This window comes from Sorex fumeus, unplaced genomic scaffold (assembly GCF_029834395.1).
Source record: "Sorex fumeus unplaced genomic scaffold, SorFum_2.1 ptg000067l, whole genome shotgun sequence".
NCBI lineage: Eukaryota > Metazoa > Chordata > Mammalia > Eulipotyphla > Soricidae > Sorex > Sorex fumeus.
In genome coordinates, this window is record NW_026606124.1 from 2,058,816 (window position 1) to 2,080,113 (window position 21,298).

Below are 21,298 nucleotides of genomic sequence, written 5' to 3' on the forward strand. Positions count from 1 at the left end.
AGCCTGCCACGGTGAGGGTTCCATCCTGTGGGGACCACATACCCCACCAGCACCGCCTCCCATATGGGACGACTGAGACCCCTTAGAGTGCTCAGCTGTGCTCTTAAGATTCAAGTCAGAGGCCCGAGCCATAGCACAGCGGGTAGGCACCTGCATCATCCGTGGCTGACCCACGTTCAATCCCTGGCACTGCACAGAGTCCCCCTGAGCATTGCCACCAGTGATCCCTGAGCACAGAGCTAGGAGTAAGCCCTGAGTACCACCAAGACTGGCTCAAATCCCTTCCCACATCTCTCTGCCAAAAAAAAAAAAATCAAGGTGGGCTAACTTGCTTTGTCTTTGTGAGACACTGGGTTTGAGTACCAGCACACCAAAAGATAAATAATTAATTAATAAATAAGGTGGGGGTGGGGCTGGAGCGATAGCACAGCGGGTGGGGCGTGTGCCTTGCACGCAGCCAACGTGGCCAACCCGAGTTCCATTCCTCCGCCCCTCTCGGAGAGCCCGGCAAGCTACCGAGAGTATCTCGCCCGCACGGCAGAGCCTGGCAAGCTCCCCGTGATGTATTCGATATGCCAGACACAGTAACAACAAAGTCTCCAATGGAGACGTTACTGGGCCCGCTCGAGCAAATTGATGAACAACGGGAGGACAGTGACAGTGAAGGTGGGGGTGGAGAAACAGTAACAGGTAGGATGCCGCCGCCTATGCGACAGACCTGGGTTCGATCCCCAGCATCTCATATGGCCCCTTGAGCCTGCCAGGAGTGACCTCTGAGTGCAGAGCCAGGAGTCAGCCCTGAATACCACCAGGTGTGGCAAAAAAATAAAGAAAGAGGAGAAACAGTCCAGTGGGTAGGTCCCTTTCTCGCCACATCCGCGCCAACACCGGTTGCTTTTGTTCGTTTGGATGTGGGCCAGTCTCTGTGGTGTGAGATGGTATCTCAGCATGCAGCTGACGCATGTCCAGTCCCCAGCACTGCAGAGGGTTCCCCCCCCCAAGCGTCACCAGGAGCGATCCCTGAGCAGAGCCAGGAGGAAACCCTGAGCATCTCCAAGTGTGACTCAAAAGCAAAAACAAAGCAACCAGAACCCATGTTCGGCTGCATGCGGTTCTAGCTCGGCAGCAGAGCGTACGCCTCGCCTGTGTGCAGGGCTGTGTTTAGCACCAGCAACGAAAGATGAGTGTCATGGCCGAGTGTCAGTGTTGTGGCTGCGTGTTCAGGGTCATGGCTGAGTGTTTAGTGTCCTGGCTGAGTGTCAGCGTCGTGGCCGCGTGTTCTTGCAGAGCAGGCCTGCCGGGGAAAGGCTGCCGGCTCCCTGCTCGTCCTTCCTGCTCGGGACAGCATCGCTGGCCAGGCTCTGGGCGCCCGACGGCTTCGTGGTTCTGTCTTCTCCCTCCCTCAGCTTCCAAGGCCAAGATCCGGCAGTGCCAGTGAGTGCTGGCAAGAGGAGATAACTGGAGGGGGCTTCGGCTCGGCCCCAGCGGGAAGCATCACTCCGGAAGTGTCCCCGCCTGCTCGAGTGCCCGTCAGCTGGCATGGGCTGCGGGTGGAGCAGCACGTGTGGCTGCTGCCAGCTCTGCCCTATCAGAGCCATCAGCTTTGCTCATTCACAGGAGGACGGGAAGTCCAGCAGGGGGTGCTTACTAGCTCACTCCTCTCTGCCCCCCCCCCCCCCCGCCCCGGCCTCTGAGACAGGTCTGGGGTCTGTTTTGGCCCCAGTGCTCTCCCAACCTCTGCAAGGAAAGGAAGTCACTGCAGGGGGGGAGGGGACTGCCTGGAAGAAGCGGCAGCTTTCAGAGCGGAGTGCTCAGGATTGGAGATAGTACAGTGGGGAGTGTCCACAGCCAACCCCGGTTTGATGCCGGCACCCCACAGGGTCCCCTGAGCACTGTTAGGAGCCACCCCTGGACACAGAGCTGGGAGTGGCCCTCAAGTCTCCCTGCAAAAAGTAAAAAGAGGATTATCCCAGCGTGGGACAAAGGGGCTCGCCTCGGTGACCACTGGGCTCGGGGTCCCCCGGAGATGGGCTTGTCTTCAGCCCCACCCCAGGCTTGGGAGAGTCAGCTGGGGCCGGCGCTGGTGTGCTGGCTGCGGACACAACGGCCGGATCTGCCGGCTCGCCAGGGACCATTCATAGCCCCGCGGCAGGAAGGAATGGGGGTGATGGAGGAGGTGTTGGCTCGTGTTGGGTCCAGAACGGCACATGGCCTCCATCTGGCCTGAGAACCAGGCCCACAAGCGGCCCCGCCCCCTGCTCCCAAAGACAGCTGGGAACACGGTCCAAGAGGGGAGGGAGGGAGGCAGGCGGGGCTCCTCCCCAGGGCCCAGCCACGGCCCCACCGACTCATGGGGACAGGCAGGGGATGGAGAGCACCAGGGAAGTGGCGGGGGGGGGGGGGGCATCGGGGCCTGCAGGAGCAGATGGGCTGAGGCTCGAGGGCTCTCCTGGGCACCCTTCCTGGAGGCCGTGCCCTGAGCTCCTCAGACCCGGCACAGTTTCCCTTTGGACCAAAGCACAGTGACTTCTGGTTCCAGCGAGAAAAACAGGAGATGCAGAGCCCCTGCCCTGCCCCCCGCCCCGAGCACCCCAGGAGGAGACCTGGGTTACCTAGCATTGCTGCTGGGCCTTACTGCTACCGAGAGTTCTGGGTGGATGCCGGTGAGGCCAGGTCAAGCCCATGTGGGAGCAGAGCAATAAAACAGCAGGGAGGGCGCTGGCCTTGCCCACAGCTGACCCAAGTTCGATCCCTGGCATCTCTTCGGTTCTCCTGAGCAGGGCCAGGAGTGATGCCTGAGTGCAGAGACAGGAGTCAGCCGTGGGGGCTGCCGGGTATACAACACACACACACACACACACACACACACACACACACACACAGAGAACAGGACAGGCAGCAGGTAGGTGTGCCGCTCCCCGCCCGTCCAGGAGCGTCCAGCCCACCGCGCCCTCTGCCCTCTCTCCCACAGCCTCCTTCTTCGGGGAGAGCCACCTGGAGGTGCCCGTGGCCGCGGCTCTGACCCACGTAGACCTCCGGCTGCAGTTCTCCACCACCCAACCCGAAGGCCTGCTTCTCCTGGCCGCGGGCCCCACAGACCACCTCCTCCTGCAGCTCTTCTCCGGACGCCTGCAGGTGAGTGACAGGAGCTGCCTCTCTCGTGGGGGACCCCAAGCCTTACTCGGACCCTCCTCTGCTCTCCACCCACTTCTCAGCGCCATCCCAGCCGGCCCAGTGCCCAGTGTACGCTCCTCCATGCGGGGCCCCTCACTCCCAGAGCCTGGGGAGGACCCTCCCTGCAGGAAGTGCACCCGTGGTCCTCTGGGCCTCTGTGCCCACCTGGCACCCACCTGGCACAGAGCATCCCTCTCCCACCTCCCTCCAGCACCCCATCCATCACGTTGGCCGGCCACGTCTGCCGGAACGGGAACAGCTGTTCTGTTGCAGCATCCTCGGTTCCCTCCAGCCACCCAAGGCTCTGTAGCAAAGGGTCTTCTCTTAGTGCTGCCCCTAACCATGAAGAACCGGAGGTCTTTGTCCAAATATGGGGCATCTGCCCAGAGAGCCTCTCAGCCTCAGCCCTCCGCTGCAGCTGTCATTGCCTCTTGTAGCCACAAGGGGCCGCTGTTGAGGGCCAAAGAGATCGAGTACCGCGGAAAGTGGTTACTTTGTACAAGGTCCCTCCAGAGCACTGAGCAGGAGTGATCCTTTACCACCCAGGGCGAGGCCCGAAGCGAACAAAAAGTAACCTATAAACCAGTAACACTAGGGGGATGGGGGTTACTCTTGCCACCGCCCCACGTGCAACAAATATGCTCTGAACTTCAACCCCCACAGTCGCAGCAGGGTTTGGGTGATTTTTCAGTGGGTGGTTTGGTTTAGGGCCGCGCCTGGTGTTGCTCAGGGCTGACTCCCAGCTCTGGGTCCTAGCAGTAAGCCCACAGGCCGTAGGGTGCTGGGGGTCCAAGCCAACATCTCTGCATGCAGAGCGTGTGCTCCTCGGCCCCCCAAAGTCTCCAACTCCCATGCCCGCCCCTCTCCCTGTCCCACCATGAGACAGTGGGACCCCCCTTCACTGCCCAGAGCCAGTTCTGGGCTCAGGGAAGAGGGACAGGCCAGTTCCATCTTCTCAGGGGTGAAGCTTGCTCCCCACCTCCCATAGGCTGCCTCTGCGACTTCAGGGGGGCTCCCCCTGCAGGGGGCATTTGGGGGGCGGGGAGCTCTATGTCTGGAATCTTCCAGACTCCAAAGGGATTGTTCTAGCCCCTCTCCCCAAAAGCAAGAGTAGAACCACCACAAAAATAAAAGTTCATGTACAGTGGCCAGGAAAGTGTCTTGCTAGGGGTCAAGTCTGTGGACCTCCCGTGAGTCACCTGGAGTCCCCAGAGCCACTAGCCACCAGCCCCTGGTGTCAGAAATCCACAGCTTACCCCATATGCGTATCAGTTGCCCACGGCGACTCCAATGTCCACTTATATTCAAGTTCTTTTTTTTTGTTTGTCAGTTTTCGGTTTGGGGGCGGCACTGGTGGCCCTTAGGGGTTTCTCACAGCTGTGTGCTCAGGAGTGACGGCTGGTGGTACTCGGGAGGACCGTGCAATGAGTACTGGGGATGGATCCCAGGAACCCCACATGTGGAACATGTGCTCCAGTCCCGGGGCCATCTCTGCAGCCCTTGGAGGGTGTTCCGAGGTTTGGATTTTGTTTTGTTTTTGTTCTCAAACAAACAAAAACAAAACAAAATCAGCAGTGCTCAGTTACTCCTGGCTCTGCACTCAGGGATCACTCCTGGTGGAGCTCAGGGAACCATATGGGGTGCCAGGGATCGAACCTGGGTTGGCCACAGGCAAGGCAAATGCCCTACCTGCTGTGTATTGCTCCGGCCCCTGGAGAGTATTCTTAATGATGGAGCCTCATCTCCCATTTCTAAGTCTCTCTTTACTTTCTTCTTAGGCTTCTTTAATAGCAAAAACAAAACCAAAAATAAATAATTGAAAACTAAACAAGGGGGCTGGATAGCTAGTAAAAGGGGTCAAGCACTTAACCTTCAAGCATGAGGCCGACCCCAGCACCCCTTCGAGCCCCCCTCCAAGCCCTGCCAGGAGTGAGCCCTGAGCACAGAGCCAGGAGTGAGCCCTGAGCCGAGAGCCAGGAATAAGCCCTGAGTCCCACCAGGAGTGAGCCCCGAGCACAGAGCCAGGAATAAGCCCTGAGTCCCACCAGAAGAGAGCCCCAAGCACAGAGCAGGCGTGAGCCCCGAGCACTGAGTCAGGAGTGAGCCCTGAGCACAGAGCCAGGAGTGAGCCCTAAGCACAGAGCCAGGACTGAGCCCTGAACATAGAGCCAGGACTGAGCCCTGAGTCCCACCAGGAGTGAGCCCCAAGCACAGAGCCAGGAATAAGCCCTGAGTCCCACCAGGAGTGAGCCCCGAGCACAGAGCCAGGAGTGAGCCCTGAGCACAGAGCCAGGGGTGCGCCCTGAGCCAAGAGCCAGGAATAAGCCCTGAGTCCCACCAGGAGTGAGCCCCGAGCACAGAGCCAGGAATAAGCCCCGAGTCCCACCAAAAGAGAGCCCCAAGCACAGAGCAGGCGTGAGCCCCGAGCACTCAGTCAGGAGTGAGCCCTGAGCACAGAGCCAGGAGTGAGCCCTAAGCACAGAGCCCTGAGCCCTGAGCACAGAGCCAGGACTGAGCCCTGAGCATAGAGCCAGGACTGAGCCCTGAGTCCCACCAGGAGTGAGCCCCAAGCACAGAGCCAGGAATATGCCCTGAGTCCCACCAGGAGTGAGCCCCGAGCACAGAGCAGGCGTGACCCCTGAGCACAGAGCCAGGAGTGAGCCCTGAGCACAGAGCCCTGAGCACTGCAGGCGTGGCCCCCAAACCAACTACAGCAAAATGAACAAGTCACGGCAACTCCGACCCTACCCCGTCTCCCCGCAGGTCAGACTGGTCCTGGGCCAGGAGGAGGTGGCACTGCGAACACCTGCAGAGACGGCCCTGAGTGACTCGGCCCTGCACAGCGTGGAGCTGAGCCTGGCCGACAACTGGGCCGTGCTGTCCGTCGACGGGGTCCTGAACACCTCCGCCCCGGCCCCGGCAGCCCCCTTAGAGGTCCCCTATGGGGTCTTCGTGGGGGGCACAGGGAACCTGGACTTGGCCTACCTGAGGGCAATCAGCCGACCCCTGAGGGGCTGCATCCACGCGGCCACCCTCAACGGGCGCAACCTCCTGCGGCCGCTGAACCCGGGCGTGCTGGAGGGCTGCGCCGAAGAGTTTTCTGCCGGGGACGACGTGGCCTTGGGCTTCTCGGGACCCCACTCCCTGGCTGCCTTCCCTGCCTGGGGCACCCGGGACGAGGGCACCCTGGAGTTCACGCTCGTCACACGCAGCCAGCAGGCGCCCCTGGCCTTCCAGGCGGGCGGCCGGCAGGGGGACTTCATCTACGTGGACGTGTTCAAGGGCCACCTGCGGGCCGTGGTGGAGAAGGGCCAGGGCACCGTCCTGCTGCACAACAGCGTGCCCGTGGCCGACGGGCAGCCCCACGAGGTCAGCGTCCACGTGGACACGCACCAGCTGGAAATCTCAGTGGACCAGTACCCCACGCGCACCTCCAACCGCGGCGTCCCCAGCTACCTGGAGCCCCAAGGCAGCCTGCTCCTGGGCGGGCTGGACGCCGAGGCCACGCGCCACCTGCAGGAGCACCGCCTGGGCCTGGCCCCCGAGGCGCTCCAGCTGTCCCTGCTGGGCTGCCTGGAGGACCTGAGCGTCAACGGCCGCCGGCTGGGACTGCGGGAGGCCGTGCTGACCCGGGGCATGGCGGCCGGCTGCAGGCTGGAGGAAGAGGAGTACGAGGAAGACGCCTACGGCCCCTACGAGGCCTTCTCCACGCTGGCGCCCGACGTCTGGGAGGTCATGGAGCTGCCCGAGCCCTGCGCGCCGGAGCCGGGGCTGCCCCCGGTCTTCGCCAATTTCACCCAGCTGCTGACCATCAGCCCGCTGGTGGTGGCCGAGGGGGGCACCGCCTGGCTCGAGTGGCGCCACGTGCAGCCCACCCTGGACCTGAGCCTGGCCGAGCTGCGCAAGTCCCAGGTGCTGTTCAGCGTGAGCGGCGGGGCCCGCCACGGGCAGCTGGAGCTGGACATTCCCGGGGCGCAGGCGCGGAAGATGTTCACCCTCCTGGACGTGGTGAACCGCAAGGCGCGCTTCGTCCACGACGGCTCCGAGGACACCAGCGACCAGCTGGTGCTGGAGGTGTCCGTCACCGCCCGGGGGCCCGTGCCGTCCTGCCTGCGCAAGGGCCAGACCTACCTGCTGCCCATCCAGGTCAGCCCGGTCAACGACCCACCCCGCGTCGTCTTCCCCAACGGCAACCTCATGGTCATCCTGGAGCACACGCAGAAGCCGCTGGGGCCCGAGATCTTCCAGGCCTACGACCCCGACTCGGCCTGTGAGGGGCTCACCTTCCAGTTCCTGGGCGCCCCCGCCGGCCTGCCCGTGGAGCGCCGTGACCAGCCGGGGCAGCCGGCCACCGAGTTCTCCTGCCGGGAGCTGCAGGCGGGCGGCCTGGTGTACGTGCACCGGGGTGGGCCGGCCCAGGACCTGACGTTCCGGGTCAGCGACGGGCTGCTGGCCAGCGCCCCGGCCACGCTGAAGGTGGTGGCCGTCCGGCCGGCCATCCAGGCGCTGCAGAACACGGGGCTGTGGGTGGAGCAGGGCTCCGCCGCCCCCATCCTGCCCGCCAACCTGTCGGTGGAGACCAACGCGGTGGGCCAGCAGGTCAGCGTGCTGTTCCGGCTCACCAGCCCGCCCCGGCTCGGGGAGCTGCAGAAGCAAGGCGCCGGCGGGGCCGAGGGCGCCGAGTGGCGGCCCGCGCAGGCCTTCCACCAGCACGACGTGGAGCAGGGCCGCGTGAGGTACCTGAGCACCGACCCGCAGCACCACGCGCAGGACCCGCGGGAGGAGCTGGGGCTGGAGGTGCAGGTGGGCCAGGAGGTGCTCCGCAACCTGACCTTCCCGGTGCACGTGCGCCGGGCCACGGTGACGCTGCTGCGGCTGGAGCCGCTGCTCGCGCGGAGCACCCAGCAGGAGCCCCTCACCGCGGCGCACCTGGAGGCCAGCCTGGAGGAGGGCGCGGCCGGCCCGGCGCCGGCCAGCTTCCACTACGAGGTGGTGCAGGCCCCGCGCAAGGGCAACCTGCGGCTGCGGGGCGCGCGGCTGTCGGACGGGCAGGGCTTCAGCCAGGACGACGTGCGCGCCGGGCGGGTGACCTACGCGGCCACGGCGCGCGCGGCGCAGGCGGCCGAGGACACGTTCCGCTTCCGCGTCACGGCGCCGCCGGGCCGCTTCTCGCCGCTCTACACGTTCCGCGTGCGCATCGGCGGCGACCCCGACGCGCCGGTGCTCACCAACGCGCTCCTGGCCGTGCCCGAGGGCGGCCAGGCCGTGCTCTCGGCCGACCACCTCTTCGTGGAGAGCCGCAGCAGCGCCAGCTACGTGTACGAGGTGATGGAGCAGCCGCGCCACGGGCGCCTGGCGTGGCGCGGGGCGCAGGGGGCCGCGCCGGTCCGCGCCTTCACCAACGACGACCTGCTGCACGGCCGGCTGCTCTACCTGCACGACGACTCGGAGACCACGGAGGACGACATCCCCTTCGTGGCCACGCGGCAGGGCGAGGGCAGCGGCGGCCTGGCCTGGGAGGAGGTGCGCGGCGTGGTGCGCGTGGCCGTGCAGCCCGTCAACGACCACGCGCCCGTGCAGACCGTCAGCCGCGCGCTGCGCGTGGCGCGCGGCGGCCGGCGGCTGCTCACCACCGAGCACGTGGCCTTCAGCGACGCCGACGCGGGCTTCGCCGACGCGCAGCTGGTGCTGACCCGCAAGGACCTGCTGTTCGGCAGCGTCGTGGCGGCCGACGAGCCCTCGCGGCCCCTCTACCGCTTCACCCAGGACGACCTGCGGCGGCGGCGCGTCCTGTTCGTGCACTCGGGCGCCGACCGCGGCTGGATCCAGCTGCAGGTGTCGGACGGCCGGCACCAGGCCACGGCGCAGGTGGAGGTGCAGGCCTCCGAGCCCTACCTGCGGGTGGCCAACGGCTCCCGCCTCGTGGTGCCCCAGGGGGGCCGGGGGGCCATCGACACGGACGTGCTGCCGTTGGATACCAACCTGGACATCCGCAGCGGGGACGAGGTCCGCTTCCGGCTCACCGGCGGCCCACGCTGGGGCCAGCTGCTCCGGGAGGACCAGCCCGTCGCGGCCTTCACCCTGCAGGACCTGAAGGCCGGGGCCCTCGTGTACAGCCACAACGGCAGCCTCAGCGCCCGGGACAGCCTGGCCTTCTCCGTGGAGGCGGGGCCCCTGCAGGCCGAGGCCAGCCTGCAGGTGACGGTCACTCTGGAGGGGCCGCTGGCCCCACTGCGCCTGGTGCAGCACAAGAAAATCTACGTCTTCCAGGGCGAGGCCGCGGAGATCAGAAGGGACCAGCTGGAGGTAAAGCGGGGGCGCAAGGGGGAGGCCCCTCCCCGCCCCGGGTGGGGGCTGCATACTGGGTGCGCAGCTGCGGGTGGGGTGTGGAGAGTTCCAGACTGTCAGTTTGCGTGTGTCCAGGATACACAGTGCACAGGAGTCCACCAGGCAGGCCCGCGGCCCGTCCAAAGCACAGAAGCTAAGCGGTGCAGCTGCGTCCTAGGCTCTGTGGGTTCTTGGAGGGTTCTAGAGGCGTGGACCCTGGGGAGTGCAGGCTGCCCCAGATGCTCAGCCCCTCACATCTCCCACCACATGACTCAGGGAGAGGCTTTGCCGACCACCCAGGAGCCTGACTAATCACAAGCCAGCAGAAGGCGCACTGACTCGCTGTGTGACCCCAGCCACCTACACTGACCTTTCCTTTCCCTTTTGTTTGTTTGTTTGGGGGCCACGCCCGTCAGTGTTCAGGGGTTAACCCTGACTTTACACTCAGGAATCAGGCCTGGTGGTGCTCAGGGGATGATATAGGATGCTGGGGATCGAACCCCAGTCATCTGTGTGCAAAGCAAGTGTCCTCCCCGCTGTCCTATTCTGAGCCCCTTTCAATTCTGTCTGGACATTTGGGCGGAATCCAACTGGACACATATGTCATTAGGAGTGTCGGCTGTGGATCAGTGATGGCACAGTGGGGAGGAGGGCACTTGCACACAGCTAACCCAGGTTCAATCCCCAGCACCCCCTGTGGTCCCCCAAGCCCTGCCAGGAGTAGCTGGATGTAGACCCAAAACAAACAAACAAAAAATCAATCTTGGCTCCAGAAGAGGCAGCATTTGAAGCAGGATTTGGGGAACCTGAGGTTTTAGGGGTCTGTTTGCTTGGGGATCTGGGGTCACACCTGGCGAGGCTCAGGGGTTCCCCGGGGTTCATGCTTGGGGGTTGTTTCTGATGGTCGCGTGGTACAGGGATCAAGCCTGGGTCTCTGGCAGGCACGGGATGACCTGTGCTTTGAGCCATCTCCGGGACTGGGGATTCAAGGGCCGAGAATGGAGGGACCAGGATGCAGTCGAGGGGAAAGTGTAGCCAAGGGCAAAGTCACCACATGTGGTTTGAGGGTTTTCTTGGACCTGCTGGTGCGGGAGCAGGCGGCCGGTCCACTGCAGGAGAAGAGTGGGGCGCCCTCTGGTGGCGATGAGGGGCAGCGGCTAAGAACTCTGCACACTTCTGGAGTGCGTCTTGGCTGGAGGCCCTGGGGCAGGTGGCAACCCCGTGACCCTCTCTGAACCAGGCAGCCCAGGAGGCCGTGGTGCCTGCGGACATCGTGTTCACGGTGACGCGTCCCCCTCGCGCTGGCTCGCTGGTGCTGCTGTCTCACGGCCCAGCAGCGGCCGAGCCGCCCAGCCTGGAGCCCGTGCAGAGCTTCTCCCAGGAGGCAGTGAACGGAGGCCGGGTCCTGTACCTGCATTCGGGACCGCCGACCTGGGGTGACACCTTCTCCCTGGATGTGACCTCGGGATTGGGGGCCCCGCTGGAGGACATCCGTGTGGAGCTGGAGGTGCTGCCGGCTGACATCCCCTTGGAGGTGCAGAACTTCAGCGTCCCTGAGGGCGGCACCCGCACCCTGGCGCCCCCGCTGCTCCGGGTGGCCGGGCCCTACTTCCCCACCATGCCGGGGCTGGAGCTGCAGGTGCTGGAGGGGCCCCAGCACGGGGTCCTGCGGAGAGAGGATGGCCCTGCCCACGGGACCCTCAGCACCTTCTCCTGGGCAGAGGTATGAGCATGAGGGGGTGGGGGGCAGGGCCAGGGCGGTGTGGGAAACCCGGGACCCCGAGGTCTGAGGTCTGACCCCCAGCCTGGGCTGCTGCCCACAGGTGGAGCAGCAGCTGGTCCGCTATGTGCACGACGGCAGCGAGACGTGGGCAGACAGCTTTGTCCTCGTGGCCAACGCCTCGCAGATGGACCGCCAGAGCCGCCCGGTCACTGTGGCCATCACCGTCCTCCCCGTCAACGACCAGCCCCCCGTCCTCATCGTGAACACGGGCCTGCAGGTGGGTGGGTGCAGCTCAGCCTCCTCCTGCAAGGGGGGGGGGGGGCTGCGCTGGAGCTGAGACTCAGGGATGAGGTTCTGGTACCAAAGGACACTGAGGAGGGCTGGGGTAGCCTTGGGAGTGGCCGCGCCGGCCGACAAGCCCTCAGCGTGGGCTCGAGGCCGAAACTGCCGTGAAAAGGTCTGTCAGGCCCTAGAGGGCAGAACCGCAGCCAAGGGCAGCTAAGCCCCCAGCCCCCCACGCCCACCACATGGTCTCCCCAGCCCTCTGCCCCTGACGTTGCCACAGAGCAAAGTTGGCTAGTGGAAGGGCAGACACACAAGACTTTTTCCCACGTGTGCCCAAAAGCAGTGGCTGGTGGGCAGAAAGGGAGACACTTCCGGGAGGCCACGCAAGCAGGAGAGCAGACAGAGGGGCCTCAGTCAGGGGCTGCCTGGGTGTGGAGTCCAGCTGACAGCGCTCAGAGGCCTTCCAGAGAGGCGCAGGGCTGGGGCGTGTGCTTGGTATGGAGAACCGAAATCACCAGGTTCCCGCAGGCCCTGGCCCCAGGACCACTAAGAGTGGAGAGACAGAGGGAGGGATCTGGGCTGGGCTGGGCCTGCTGTGGGCGCTGGGCAGTTGAGGAGCCTGTGGGGAGGGAGCCCGCGGCCGGCAGCCTGGCTGGAACCACAGGCAGGTGGTGCTATGCACCAGTACAGCCACCAGGTGGCGCTCTGTACCGCGTTTTTGTCGGGAGCCCCCATTGAGCCCCCCCCCCCCCGTGGTGTGCCCAGAAACCCCCGCAGAGCTCAGTTTCCCACTTCGGAAGTCCCTCCCAGCACTGCCCACAAGTTGCTGACCCAGGAAGACAAGGCCCAGGAACAGGCTCCTGCCCGAGGGCTTCGGGGACGGGCTTCCTCTACCTGCCTCTGGACCGTGCCAGAAAAGGGTCCCAGCATCCACCCTGCAGCTCTGACCCCACCAACAAGCAGCCTCTGCGGCCAACCCTGACCTGGAAGGGGCTAATCATTCCCCAGTTCCCACACGTGCAGCCCCTGGTGGGCTGGACTGGAGTGCAGAGGGGGGCTCAGAGCACAGTGAGGCTGGAGCAGGGTGCCTGGGCGTGGGGGGCAGTGGAGGATGCTCATAATTTAGTTAGTCCTGCAGTGGGGGCTCTCCCAGGGGGTCCTGTGGTGCCAGGGATGGAACTGGGGCAGCTGGGTTAGGGGGGTCTAGGCGCAGGAGAGCCCCGAGCCGGTGAGGACAGGTTCTGTGTCCCCAGGTGTGGGAAGGGGCCACTGTGCCCATCCCCCCAGAGGCCCTCCAGGCCACGGATGAGGACTCGGGCCCTGAGGACTTGGTCTACACCGTGGAGCAGGTCAGCAGTGGGCAGGTGGCACTGCGCTCAGAGCCGGGCACGGCCGTGAGCAGCTTCACGCAAGCCCAGCTGAATGCAGGGCAGGTGCTGTTCTCACACAGAGGTGAGTGCGGGCGGGCAGGCAGGGGCAGGGTGGGGCGGGGGGGGCGCCCGGGCCAGTAGGACCTCACTGGGCTCTGTGTCCCCAGGAGCACTGGACGGCGGCTTCCGCTTCAGCCTCTCTGACGGTGAGCACGCGTCTCCGGGACACGTCTTCCGCGTGGCGGCTCAGAGGCAGCTGGTCCTCTCGCTGGACGGTAGCCGGACGCTGAGCGTGTGCCCAGGTGGGTGTCCGGCGGGCAGGGGTGTTCACCTCTGCCCAGGCGTGGACCCACAGTCTTCCTCTGCCTCCGCAGGGTCCGTCCAGCCGCTCGGCAGCCAGAACCTACAGGCCAGGTCCAGCGGCCACACGGACGCCCGCCTCCTGCTGTACCACGTGCTGCGGGGGCCCCAGCTGGGCCGGCTACTGCACGCCCAGCAGGCCAGCGCCGAGGAGTCCCTGGGGAACTTCACTCAGGCCGAGGTGAGCGCCACCCCCGCCCCCCCCCCCCCGTCCTGCTTCCAGCTGCAGCCTCCATCCTGGCCCCCGCGAGATATCCCCCACCCCCTCCGCAGGACCCACCTCGGCCCAGGAGTGGCCACTCGGGTAGAACAAATAGGGTTTGGTGCTCTCAGAGTGGGGAAGGTGTGGAGGGGCGGGCAACGAGGCCCCCCAGGGAGGGGACAGTCAGTAATGGGGATACCCATAGGCAGTGGCGAGGGGCAGTGCTAGGTTTGGGGGATGGAGTGTGCAGGAAAGGTGTTGGTGGGCCCCTGGACACCCCAGGGGCACAGCTGGGCTCCAGCAAGGGGCCAGCCAGAAGCAGGAGGGGCCAGGATGGGGCTCAGCCTTGCAGCCTGTTTCCCGTGGCGGGGAGGCCTGGGCTAGGCCCCTAGCAACACAAAAATAACACAACGGGGCGGAGAGATGGGACGGTGGGGAAGGCACTTGTCTTGCACGAAGCTGACCCAGGTTTGATCCCCAGCACCCCATAAGGTCCCCTGACCCCCCACCAGGAGTGATCCCTGAGCACAGAGCCGGGAGTAACCCCTTAGCACTACTGGGTGTGACCCCCTACAGAAAAAAAAGTGTCCTGGGAGCTGAGATGGGGGCTGCTCAGTCTCGGGGGGGGGGGCGGAGAATTGGGCCCAATTCCCCCGCACAGCTGCCCTGCTCAACAGAGGGGCAGCTGCCAACCCCGGAGCTCAATGTGAATGGGCCACCAGCCTGAGGTGAAAGCACCGCCCACCTCAGTGGCTCAGCCAGGGCAGCACAGGTGAGAGCTTCCTGCCCGGAAGGAGCAGATGGAGCACTTGGGAAGGAGGAAAGGGCTTCTCCGGTTTCCCTCCCCAAGCCCCCAGGCCAGGCTCCGGGGCCACTGCCCAGTGTGAAATATTCAGTAGATGCAGCTGTGCGGGGTAGGTGCGGGTAGGGGGGACCCAGCCTCTCCCCGCTCAGGGGTGGTGCCAGGGAGGGAAGGCCAGAGCGAGCCTGGAGCTCCACAGAGGGCCAGCGTGCAGGACTCGCGTCCCATTTCACTCTGAAGAAGCTGGCACGGGAGCTGCCAGGGCTGCTCCGGGCATGGCGTTGGTGTGGCATCTGTGTCCCATCCCGGACCTCCAAGCACTCGGGTGTGGCCCTTTATAAGGAGGGAGTTGAGGGCCAGAGCAGTAGTCCAGCAGGGAGGACGTTTGCCTTGCACGCAGCCCAACGGGGTTTGATCTTCAGCATTCCACATATCCCCTGGGCACTGCCAGGAGTGATCCCTGAGCACCACCAGGAGTAACCCCTGAGCATCACAAGGGGGTGACCCCAAACCCTAATAATAATAATAATAATAAAATTAATAGAAAAGAAGTTGTCGGCTGGAGTGAGACCACAGTGGGTAGGGCACTCGCCTTGCGTGCAGCCAACCCAGGTTCAGTCCCAAGTATTATACCCAGAGCCCACCAGGAGTGATCCCTGAGCACAGAGCCAGGAGGAAGCCCTGAGCCCCACGGTGTGGCCATCCAAGGGGGCTGTGGGGAGCTGATGCCTGGGGCTGATGCCCAGAGAACCCATCACACTGAGCATGCACTTTGCAAACTTTCCTTTGTAAGACCGCCGCCAAGCTGACCCAGCGAGGGCAGAGGCACCAGACAGCATGGCACGCGTGGGCTCGAGGCTCCCCTTGGAGGGGAAGCGCTGCCCGCTGCTGTGACGGGCAGCCACTGGGGACGTCTGACCGATCGGGGCAAGGGGCAGTGAACTGTGCCAGGCAGCAGGAATGGCGCCGCGCTGAGGGTGGTGCAGGCCTGGGCGGGCAGACCCCCTGTCCCTCTGCTGAGCCCGTTGCGGGTGGCAGAGTCGTCACCGCCCACAGCCCCGGCCCGCCTGCCCTCCCGCCCCGCAGGTCTCCAGCGGGCAAATCCTCTACGAGCACGTGATGCCCCCCGAGCCCTTCTGGGAGGCCCAGGACACCGTGGAACTGCGGCTGTCCTCGCCACCCGCCCCCGACCTGGACGCCACCCTCACCGTGACCGTGTCCTTTGAGGCCGCGTGTCCCCAGCGCCCCAGCCGCCTCTGGAAGAACCAAGGTGGGCAGCAGGCCGGCCGAGGGGCGGGGTGGGGGGGAAGAGGGGCGTGGGGTGGGACGGGTGGGGCGGCGCTGTCCTCGGCATGGGCGCTTCATCCGTGTGCCCCCCCCGACCCCAGGTCTCTGGGTCCCCGAAGGCCAGCGCGCCGAGATCACCGTGGCCGCGCTGGACGCCTCCAACTTCCTGGGCAGCGTGCCGGCCCCGCGGCGCGCCGAGCACGACGTCCTCTTCCAGGTCACGCAGTTCCCCGTGCGGGGGCAGCTGCTGCTGTCCGGGGAGCCCCTCCACGCCGGGCGCGCCCACTTCCTGCAGTCGGCGCTGGCCGCGGGGCAGCTGGCCTACGCGCACGGCGGCGGCGGCACGCAGCCCGACGGCTTCCGCTTCCGCGCGCACCTGCGGGGCCCCGCGGGGACCCCCGCGGCGGGGCCGCAGACCTCCGAGGCCTTCGCCGTCACCGTCACCGTCGCCGTGCGCGACGACGGGAGCGCGCCCGGGCCGTGGGCCTCGACGCCGCTGCGGCTGCCGCGGGGCTCCCGCGCGCCCGTGTCCCGCGCGCAGCTGAGCGCGCCGGACCCCGACGCGGCGCCCGCGGAGATCCAGTACGAGGTGCGGCGCGCGCCCCCGCACGGCTTCCTGAGCCTGGTGGGCGCGGGCGCGGGGCCCGTGCGCCGCTTCACGCAGGCCGACGTGGACGCGGGCCGGCTGCTGTTCACGGCCAACGGCAGCAGCGTGCCGGGCGCCTTCCAGCTGAGCGTGTCCGACGGCGCGGGCCCGCCGCGGCCCGTCACGCTGGCCGTGGACGTGCTGCCCGCGGGCATCGAGGTGCAGCTGCGCGCCCCGCTGGAGGTGCCGCAGGCGCTCGGCCGCCGCGCGCTGAGCCGCCAGCAGCTGCGGGTGGTGTCGGACCGCGAGGAGCCGGACGCCGAGTACCGCCTGGCCCAGGCGCCGCGCTTCGGGCGCCTGCTGGTGGCCGGGCAGCCGGCCGCCGCCTTCAGCCAGCGCCAGGTGGAGCAGGGCCAGGTGGTCTTCGCCTTCACCGACCTCTCCTCCCCGCGCGACCGCTTCCGCGTGGAGGCGCGCGCGCGCGGCGCCAACGCCTCGGCCACGGTGAACGTCACCGTCGCGGCGCTGCTGCGCGTGGGCGCCGGCGGGCCGTGGCCGCAGGGCGCCACGCTGCGCCTGGACCCGTCCGTGCTGGACGCGGGCGAGCTGGCCAACCGCACGGGCAGCGTGCCCCGCTTCCGGCTGCTGGCGGGGCCCCGGCGCGGCCGCCTGGTGCGCGTGCCGCGGGCCGGCGCGGAGCGGGTGGAGCAGTTCACGCAGCGGGACCTGGAGGACGGGCGGCTGGGGCTGGAGCTGGCCGCGCCCGAGCCCGGGGCGGCCGGGCCCGCCGGCGACAGCCTCACGCTGGAGCTGTGGGCGCGGGGCGTGCCGCCCGCCGTGGCCTCGCTGCCCTTCACCACGGAGCCCTACGACGCCGGCCGCGCCTACCGCGTGGCCCTGCTCCGCCTCCCCGCGCCGGCCCGGGCGGACGCGGGCCAGCCCACGGGCGGGCCGCGCCCGGCCGCCTCCAGCCCGGCGCCCACGGCGGCCAGGGGCGGCCTCCTGGGCTTCCTGGAGGCCAACATGTTCAGCGTCATCATCCCCGTGAGCCTGGTCCTGCTGCTGCTGGCGCTCGTCCTGCCGCTGCTCTTCTACCTCCGCAAACGCAACAAGACGGGCAAACACGACGTCCAGGTGCTGGCGGCCAAGCCCCGCAACGGCCTGGCCGGCGACGCCGAGACCTTCCGCAAGGTGGAGCCGGGCCAGGCCATCCCGCTCACGGCCGTGCCCGGCCAGGGCGCCCCGCCGGGGACCCAGCCCGACCCCGAGCTGCTGCAGTTCTGCCGGACACCCAACCCTGCCCTCAAGAACGGCCAGTACTGGGTGTGAGGCCTGGCCGGGGCCCAGACGCTGACGGGGCGGGGACAGGCCAGCTCAGGGCCCGGCCCACGCGCCCCTGACCCGGTGCTGCCCCGTGTCGAGCGCCCCTGCAGCCAACTCCGAGCTGCAGACAGCAGAGAGGGGGGCCGGCAGGCAGCGCCCGAGCTCCGGCGAGGTGAAGAGGGGGCCCCCAGCTCCCTCCGCGCCTGGACCAGGGTGGCCGGGTCAGTGCCCCCGGGAGACCACATGGGGGTCTGCGCCAGAGGTGCCCCCCAGCCGGGTTGGGACTTTGGGGCCTGAGTGGTGACCTTGGGTGAGTCGCCTGGCCGCTGCTGAGAGGGGGGAGTAGGGACACGGGGGGCTCCAGCCATTCACCCCTGCCCTGGGAGAGAGCTGGTGGCGCCTTGTCGGTTGGGGGGGGTGCCCGCTGCTCCCTGCAAAGGCTCGTGCCAGTAGAATAATATATTCGGGTGGAGGGGTGGGTTCTCTGGGGATGGGCTTATTTAAGGGGGTTACAAGGAAGCTATTTAACGGGGTGCTGCGCTGGCCCGACTGAAGGGGGGTCTAGGGCAGGACGGACCATGGAGGCCACCCGTCTGCTGCCGTGCCCCACCTTGGCGGGCAGCGGGCCGGACCAGCGGTGGTCTGCGCCTCTGTGCATGCTGGGCTGGGGAGGGGCGCCCAGGAGGGCTTATGGGGACTGGGGGTGGCCGTGGAGGGAGTCGGGCTCCATAGGACTGGATAAACGGTGCTTCCGGCTCCAGAACACAGATGTGTGGTGTTTGTTTGACGCAGGACTGCGCCCTGTCCAGGAGGCCTCATCTCAGTGGGGGCCCAGGAGCCAAGCCCGCCTCCTGCTGGCCATTGCAGGTCACGTCTGTAGCCCGACCGACAACTGACTGACACCACCAGTCAGGCTGTGACCTCTTGGGGCAGTGTGCAAGGAAACAGCGTCAACCAACAAGATTCCCTCCCTTCATTCCCCTCCCTCCCTCCTCCCTCCCTCACCTCCCTCCCTTTCTCCTTCATTTCCTACCTTCTTCCTTTGCGTCTTTCTTCCTCCCTTCTTCCTTCCTCCTTCCTCCTTCCTCCTTTCCTTCCTTCCTTCGTCCCTTCTTCCTCCCTCCCTCCCTCCTTCCCCCTCCATCCCTTCCTCCCTTCCTCCCTTCCTCCCTTCTTCCCTTCTTCCCTTCCTTCCTTCCTTCCTTCCTTCCTTCTTTCCACCTTCCTCCCTTCCTCCCTTCCTCCTTTTCTTCCTTCCTCCCTTCCTCCCTTCTTCCTCCCTCCCTCCCTCCTTCCCCCTCCCTCCCTCCCTCCCTCCCTCCCTCCCTCCCTCCCTCCTTCCTTCCCTTCTTCCCTCCTTCCTTCCTTCCTTCCTTCCTCTTCCTTCCTTCCTTCCTTCCTTCCCTCCTTCCCTCCCTCCCTCCCTCCCTCCTTCCTTCCTTCCTTCCTTCCTTCCTCTTCCTTCCTTCCTTCCTTCCTTCCACCTTCCTCCCTCCTCCCTTCCTTCTGTTTTCTACAGGAGCCATTCCCAATGGTCCAAGCAATGCTGGGATCACGGGACTATGCTCTGCCGTGGTCCTCTGAGGCCCCCCAAAGCTGGGGGCCAGATCAGGGCTGACGCCGCGTCCTGGGCTCTTTCCCTGGCCCAGCCCAGATTTCTTAGCCTGAGTTTTGGCTTCGGGCTGGAGCGATAGCACAGCGGGTAGGGCGTCTGCCTTGCACGCAGCCAACATGGCCGACCCGAGTTCGATTCCTCCGCCCCTCTTGTAGAGCCTGGCAAGCTACCGAGAGTATCTCGCAAAGCTCCCCGTGACATACTCGATATGCTAAACACAGTAACAATTGTCACAATGGAGACGTTACTGGGCCCGCTTGAGCAAATCAATGAACAGGACAGTGACAGTGAGTTTTGGCTTCACAATCCCATCCCGCCCCACTCCAGAGGTGGGAGTAGCAAAAGGAAGTAACTAGGGGACCCCACTGCTGAAACCCAGAGCTGGGGCCCCCACAGGCTCCCAGGGTTTCCTCAGGAAGTGGATGCCAGTGTCCATCCTACCCTGCTGGTTTGGGTGGGCTCAGCCCCAGGTCCTCTCCTCTGAAGGTGTCCCGAGACTTACCTCCTAGGGAGAGGTTAAGAAAGGAGGGAAGGTGTCAGAGCTGGGCCCCGTCCCAAGCCGGCCGGTGGGAACAAGAGCCCCCGCCAGCTTTGGGGAGCAGACTGACATCTGGGGGGCAGCACCTCTTCCTGGGCCCCAGAGCCAGCTACCAGGGCATGAGGGACGATGCCTTCCTGGTCCTGGACCACCCCCCTGCCACCATGGGCCTCCTGGGCCCTCTATCCCCATAGAAGATTCACACAGCACCCCCAATCCTGTAGACTCTAAAGGGGACCTAGAGTGAGACTGGGTGTGGGGTGTCCAGAGACGGGGTGTGGGGTGTCCAGAGATGGGGTGTGGGGTGTCCAGAGACGGGGTGTGGGGTGTCCAGAGACAGGGTGTGGGGTGTCCAGAGACGGGGTGTGGGGTGTCCAGAGACGGGGTGTGGGGTGTCCAGAAACGGGGCGCGGATTCTTCAGAGACAGAATGTGAGGTGTCCAGAGATGCAATGTGGGTGTGCAGAGATAGGGTATAGATTGCACCAAGGAACACCTACTTGCTCTTCTTGCCCCTCAAAAGCCTTCCTCAAGGAGGGGCTGGGGGCAGGCCCCTGAGGGCCTCTGGGCGCCTCTCCACACCCCAACCAGAGCATAGGTCCGACTCTTCTGCTCAAGAGTCTCCTCAGCTTCCGAGCCAGCCTCACCCAGAGGCCCGGGTGCCATGCCCGCCCCCTGCCCGCCTCTCCCAGGAGTCCCGGGTCCTCCTCAGGCTGGGTGTCAGCCCAGGCTCCACCCCAGCCGGCCTGTTTCCCTGGAAGCGTAAGCCGAGATGAGGGCGACGGACCCGCCAGGCAGGATCTGGCCCGGCTCCGATTTCCCCGGGGAGGACTGATACCCGCTCTGTTCCATGCCGCCCTGCCCCCCGGCCGCTGGCACCGCCTGACACAGCCCCAGGAGCCTACGCCGGACCCCAGGCGGCACCAGGGCACCGTGCCTGAGCACACAGGCTGGGATAGCATCTTTCCCCGGCGTCCAGGCGGGCAGCCTCGTCACAGGGGGCCTGGCAGAGGTCTGCTGTCCTCCAGGTTCATCCTCCTCTGGTGCTGAAGCCAGAGCCTGCGATGCCCATGCCCAGGAGTATGGGAGCCTCTGCCCCGTCTCCCACCTTCAGTGCACACGTGCACACACACTCCACTCACACACATGCACACACCTGCATGCATGTGCACGCATACACAAGCACTCGCACACATGCGTACACACACGCACACACATGCACTCGCTCGCATGCACACACACACACAGCGTGTACACAGCTGTGTGTGCCAACATGGCTTCATTCAACCCCCAGACAACACAGAAGGCCGGGGAGAGGCCCAAAGTCTGGAGGGGGGACCCAGTACAACACAGTCACCCACCCTGGCATGAGACAAAACACCTATAAACGCTGTCCACATGGCAGAGACACACAGGGCCCGCAGCATACACAGACCCAGGGGACACTGCCCCTCACCTGTGACCAGTTTGGGCATGTCATGCTGACCCAGGAACCTCGTGAATATGAGCCCCAGCAGGAGGAAGGGGGGACAAGCCAGAGAGACCCTCAGTGGGAAGCCTGGCCCATGCCTGAGAGGGTGTCTCTCAGATGCCAACGAAGGAGCTGGCCCTTGAGGTGGGGTTACTAGAGCAACTCTGGGAGCCCCCACAGAGCCCGGACCCCTCAATAGGAAGCAGGAGAAAGGTCCCCCCAGTTCCGGGACAATA

The 21,298-nt window shown here is 65.7% G+C and overlaps 1 protein-coding gene across 1 annotated transcript in view; it reads left to right on the top strand.

Annotated features, from left to right (window-relative positions):
- Positions 1-17,546, top strand: part of CSPG4 (chondroitin sulfate proteoglycan 4) — a 34,035-nt gene extending 16,489 nt beyond the window's left edge. Inside the window, exons 2-10 of the mRNA XM_056128777.1 lie at positions 2,972-3,135; positions 5,938-9,480; positions 10,742-11,224; positions 11,325-11,501; positions 12,763-12,961; positions 13,047-13,181; positions 13,254-13,420; positions 15,330-15,513; positions 15,632-17,546. Of these exons, the coding sequence (XP_055984752.1) occupies positions 2,972-3,135; positions 5,938-9,480; positions 10,742-11,224; positions 11,325-11,501; positions 12,763-12,961; positions 13,047-13,181; positions 13,254-13,420; positions 15,330-15,513; positions 15,632-17,445 (6,866 nt within the window). The 3' untranslated portion in view covers positions 17,446-17,546. The remainder of the gene's footprint in view (positions 1-2,971; positions 3,136-5,937; positions 9,481-10,741; positions 11,225-11,324; positions 11,502-12,762; positions 12,962-13,046; positions 13,182-13,253; positions 13,421-15,329; positions 15,514-15,631) is intronic.
- The last annotated feature ends 3,752 nt before the right edge of the window (positions 17,547-21,298 follow it).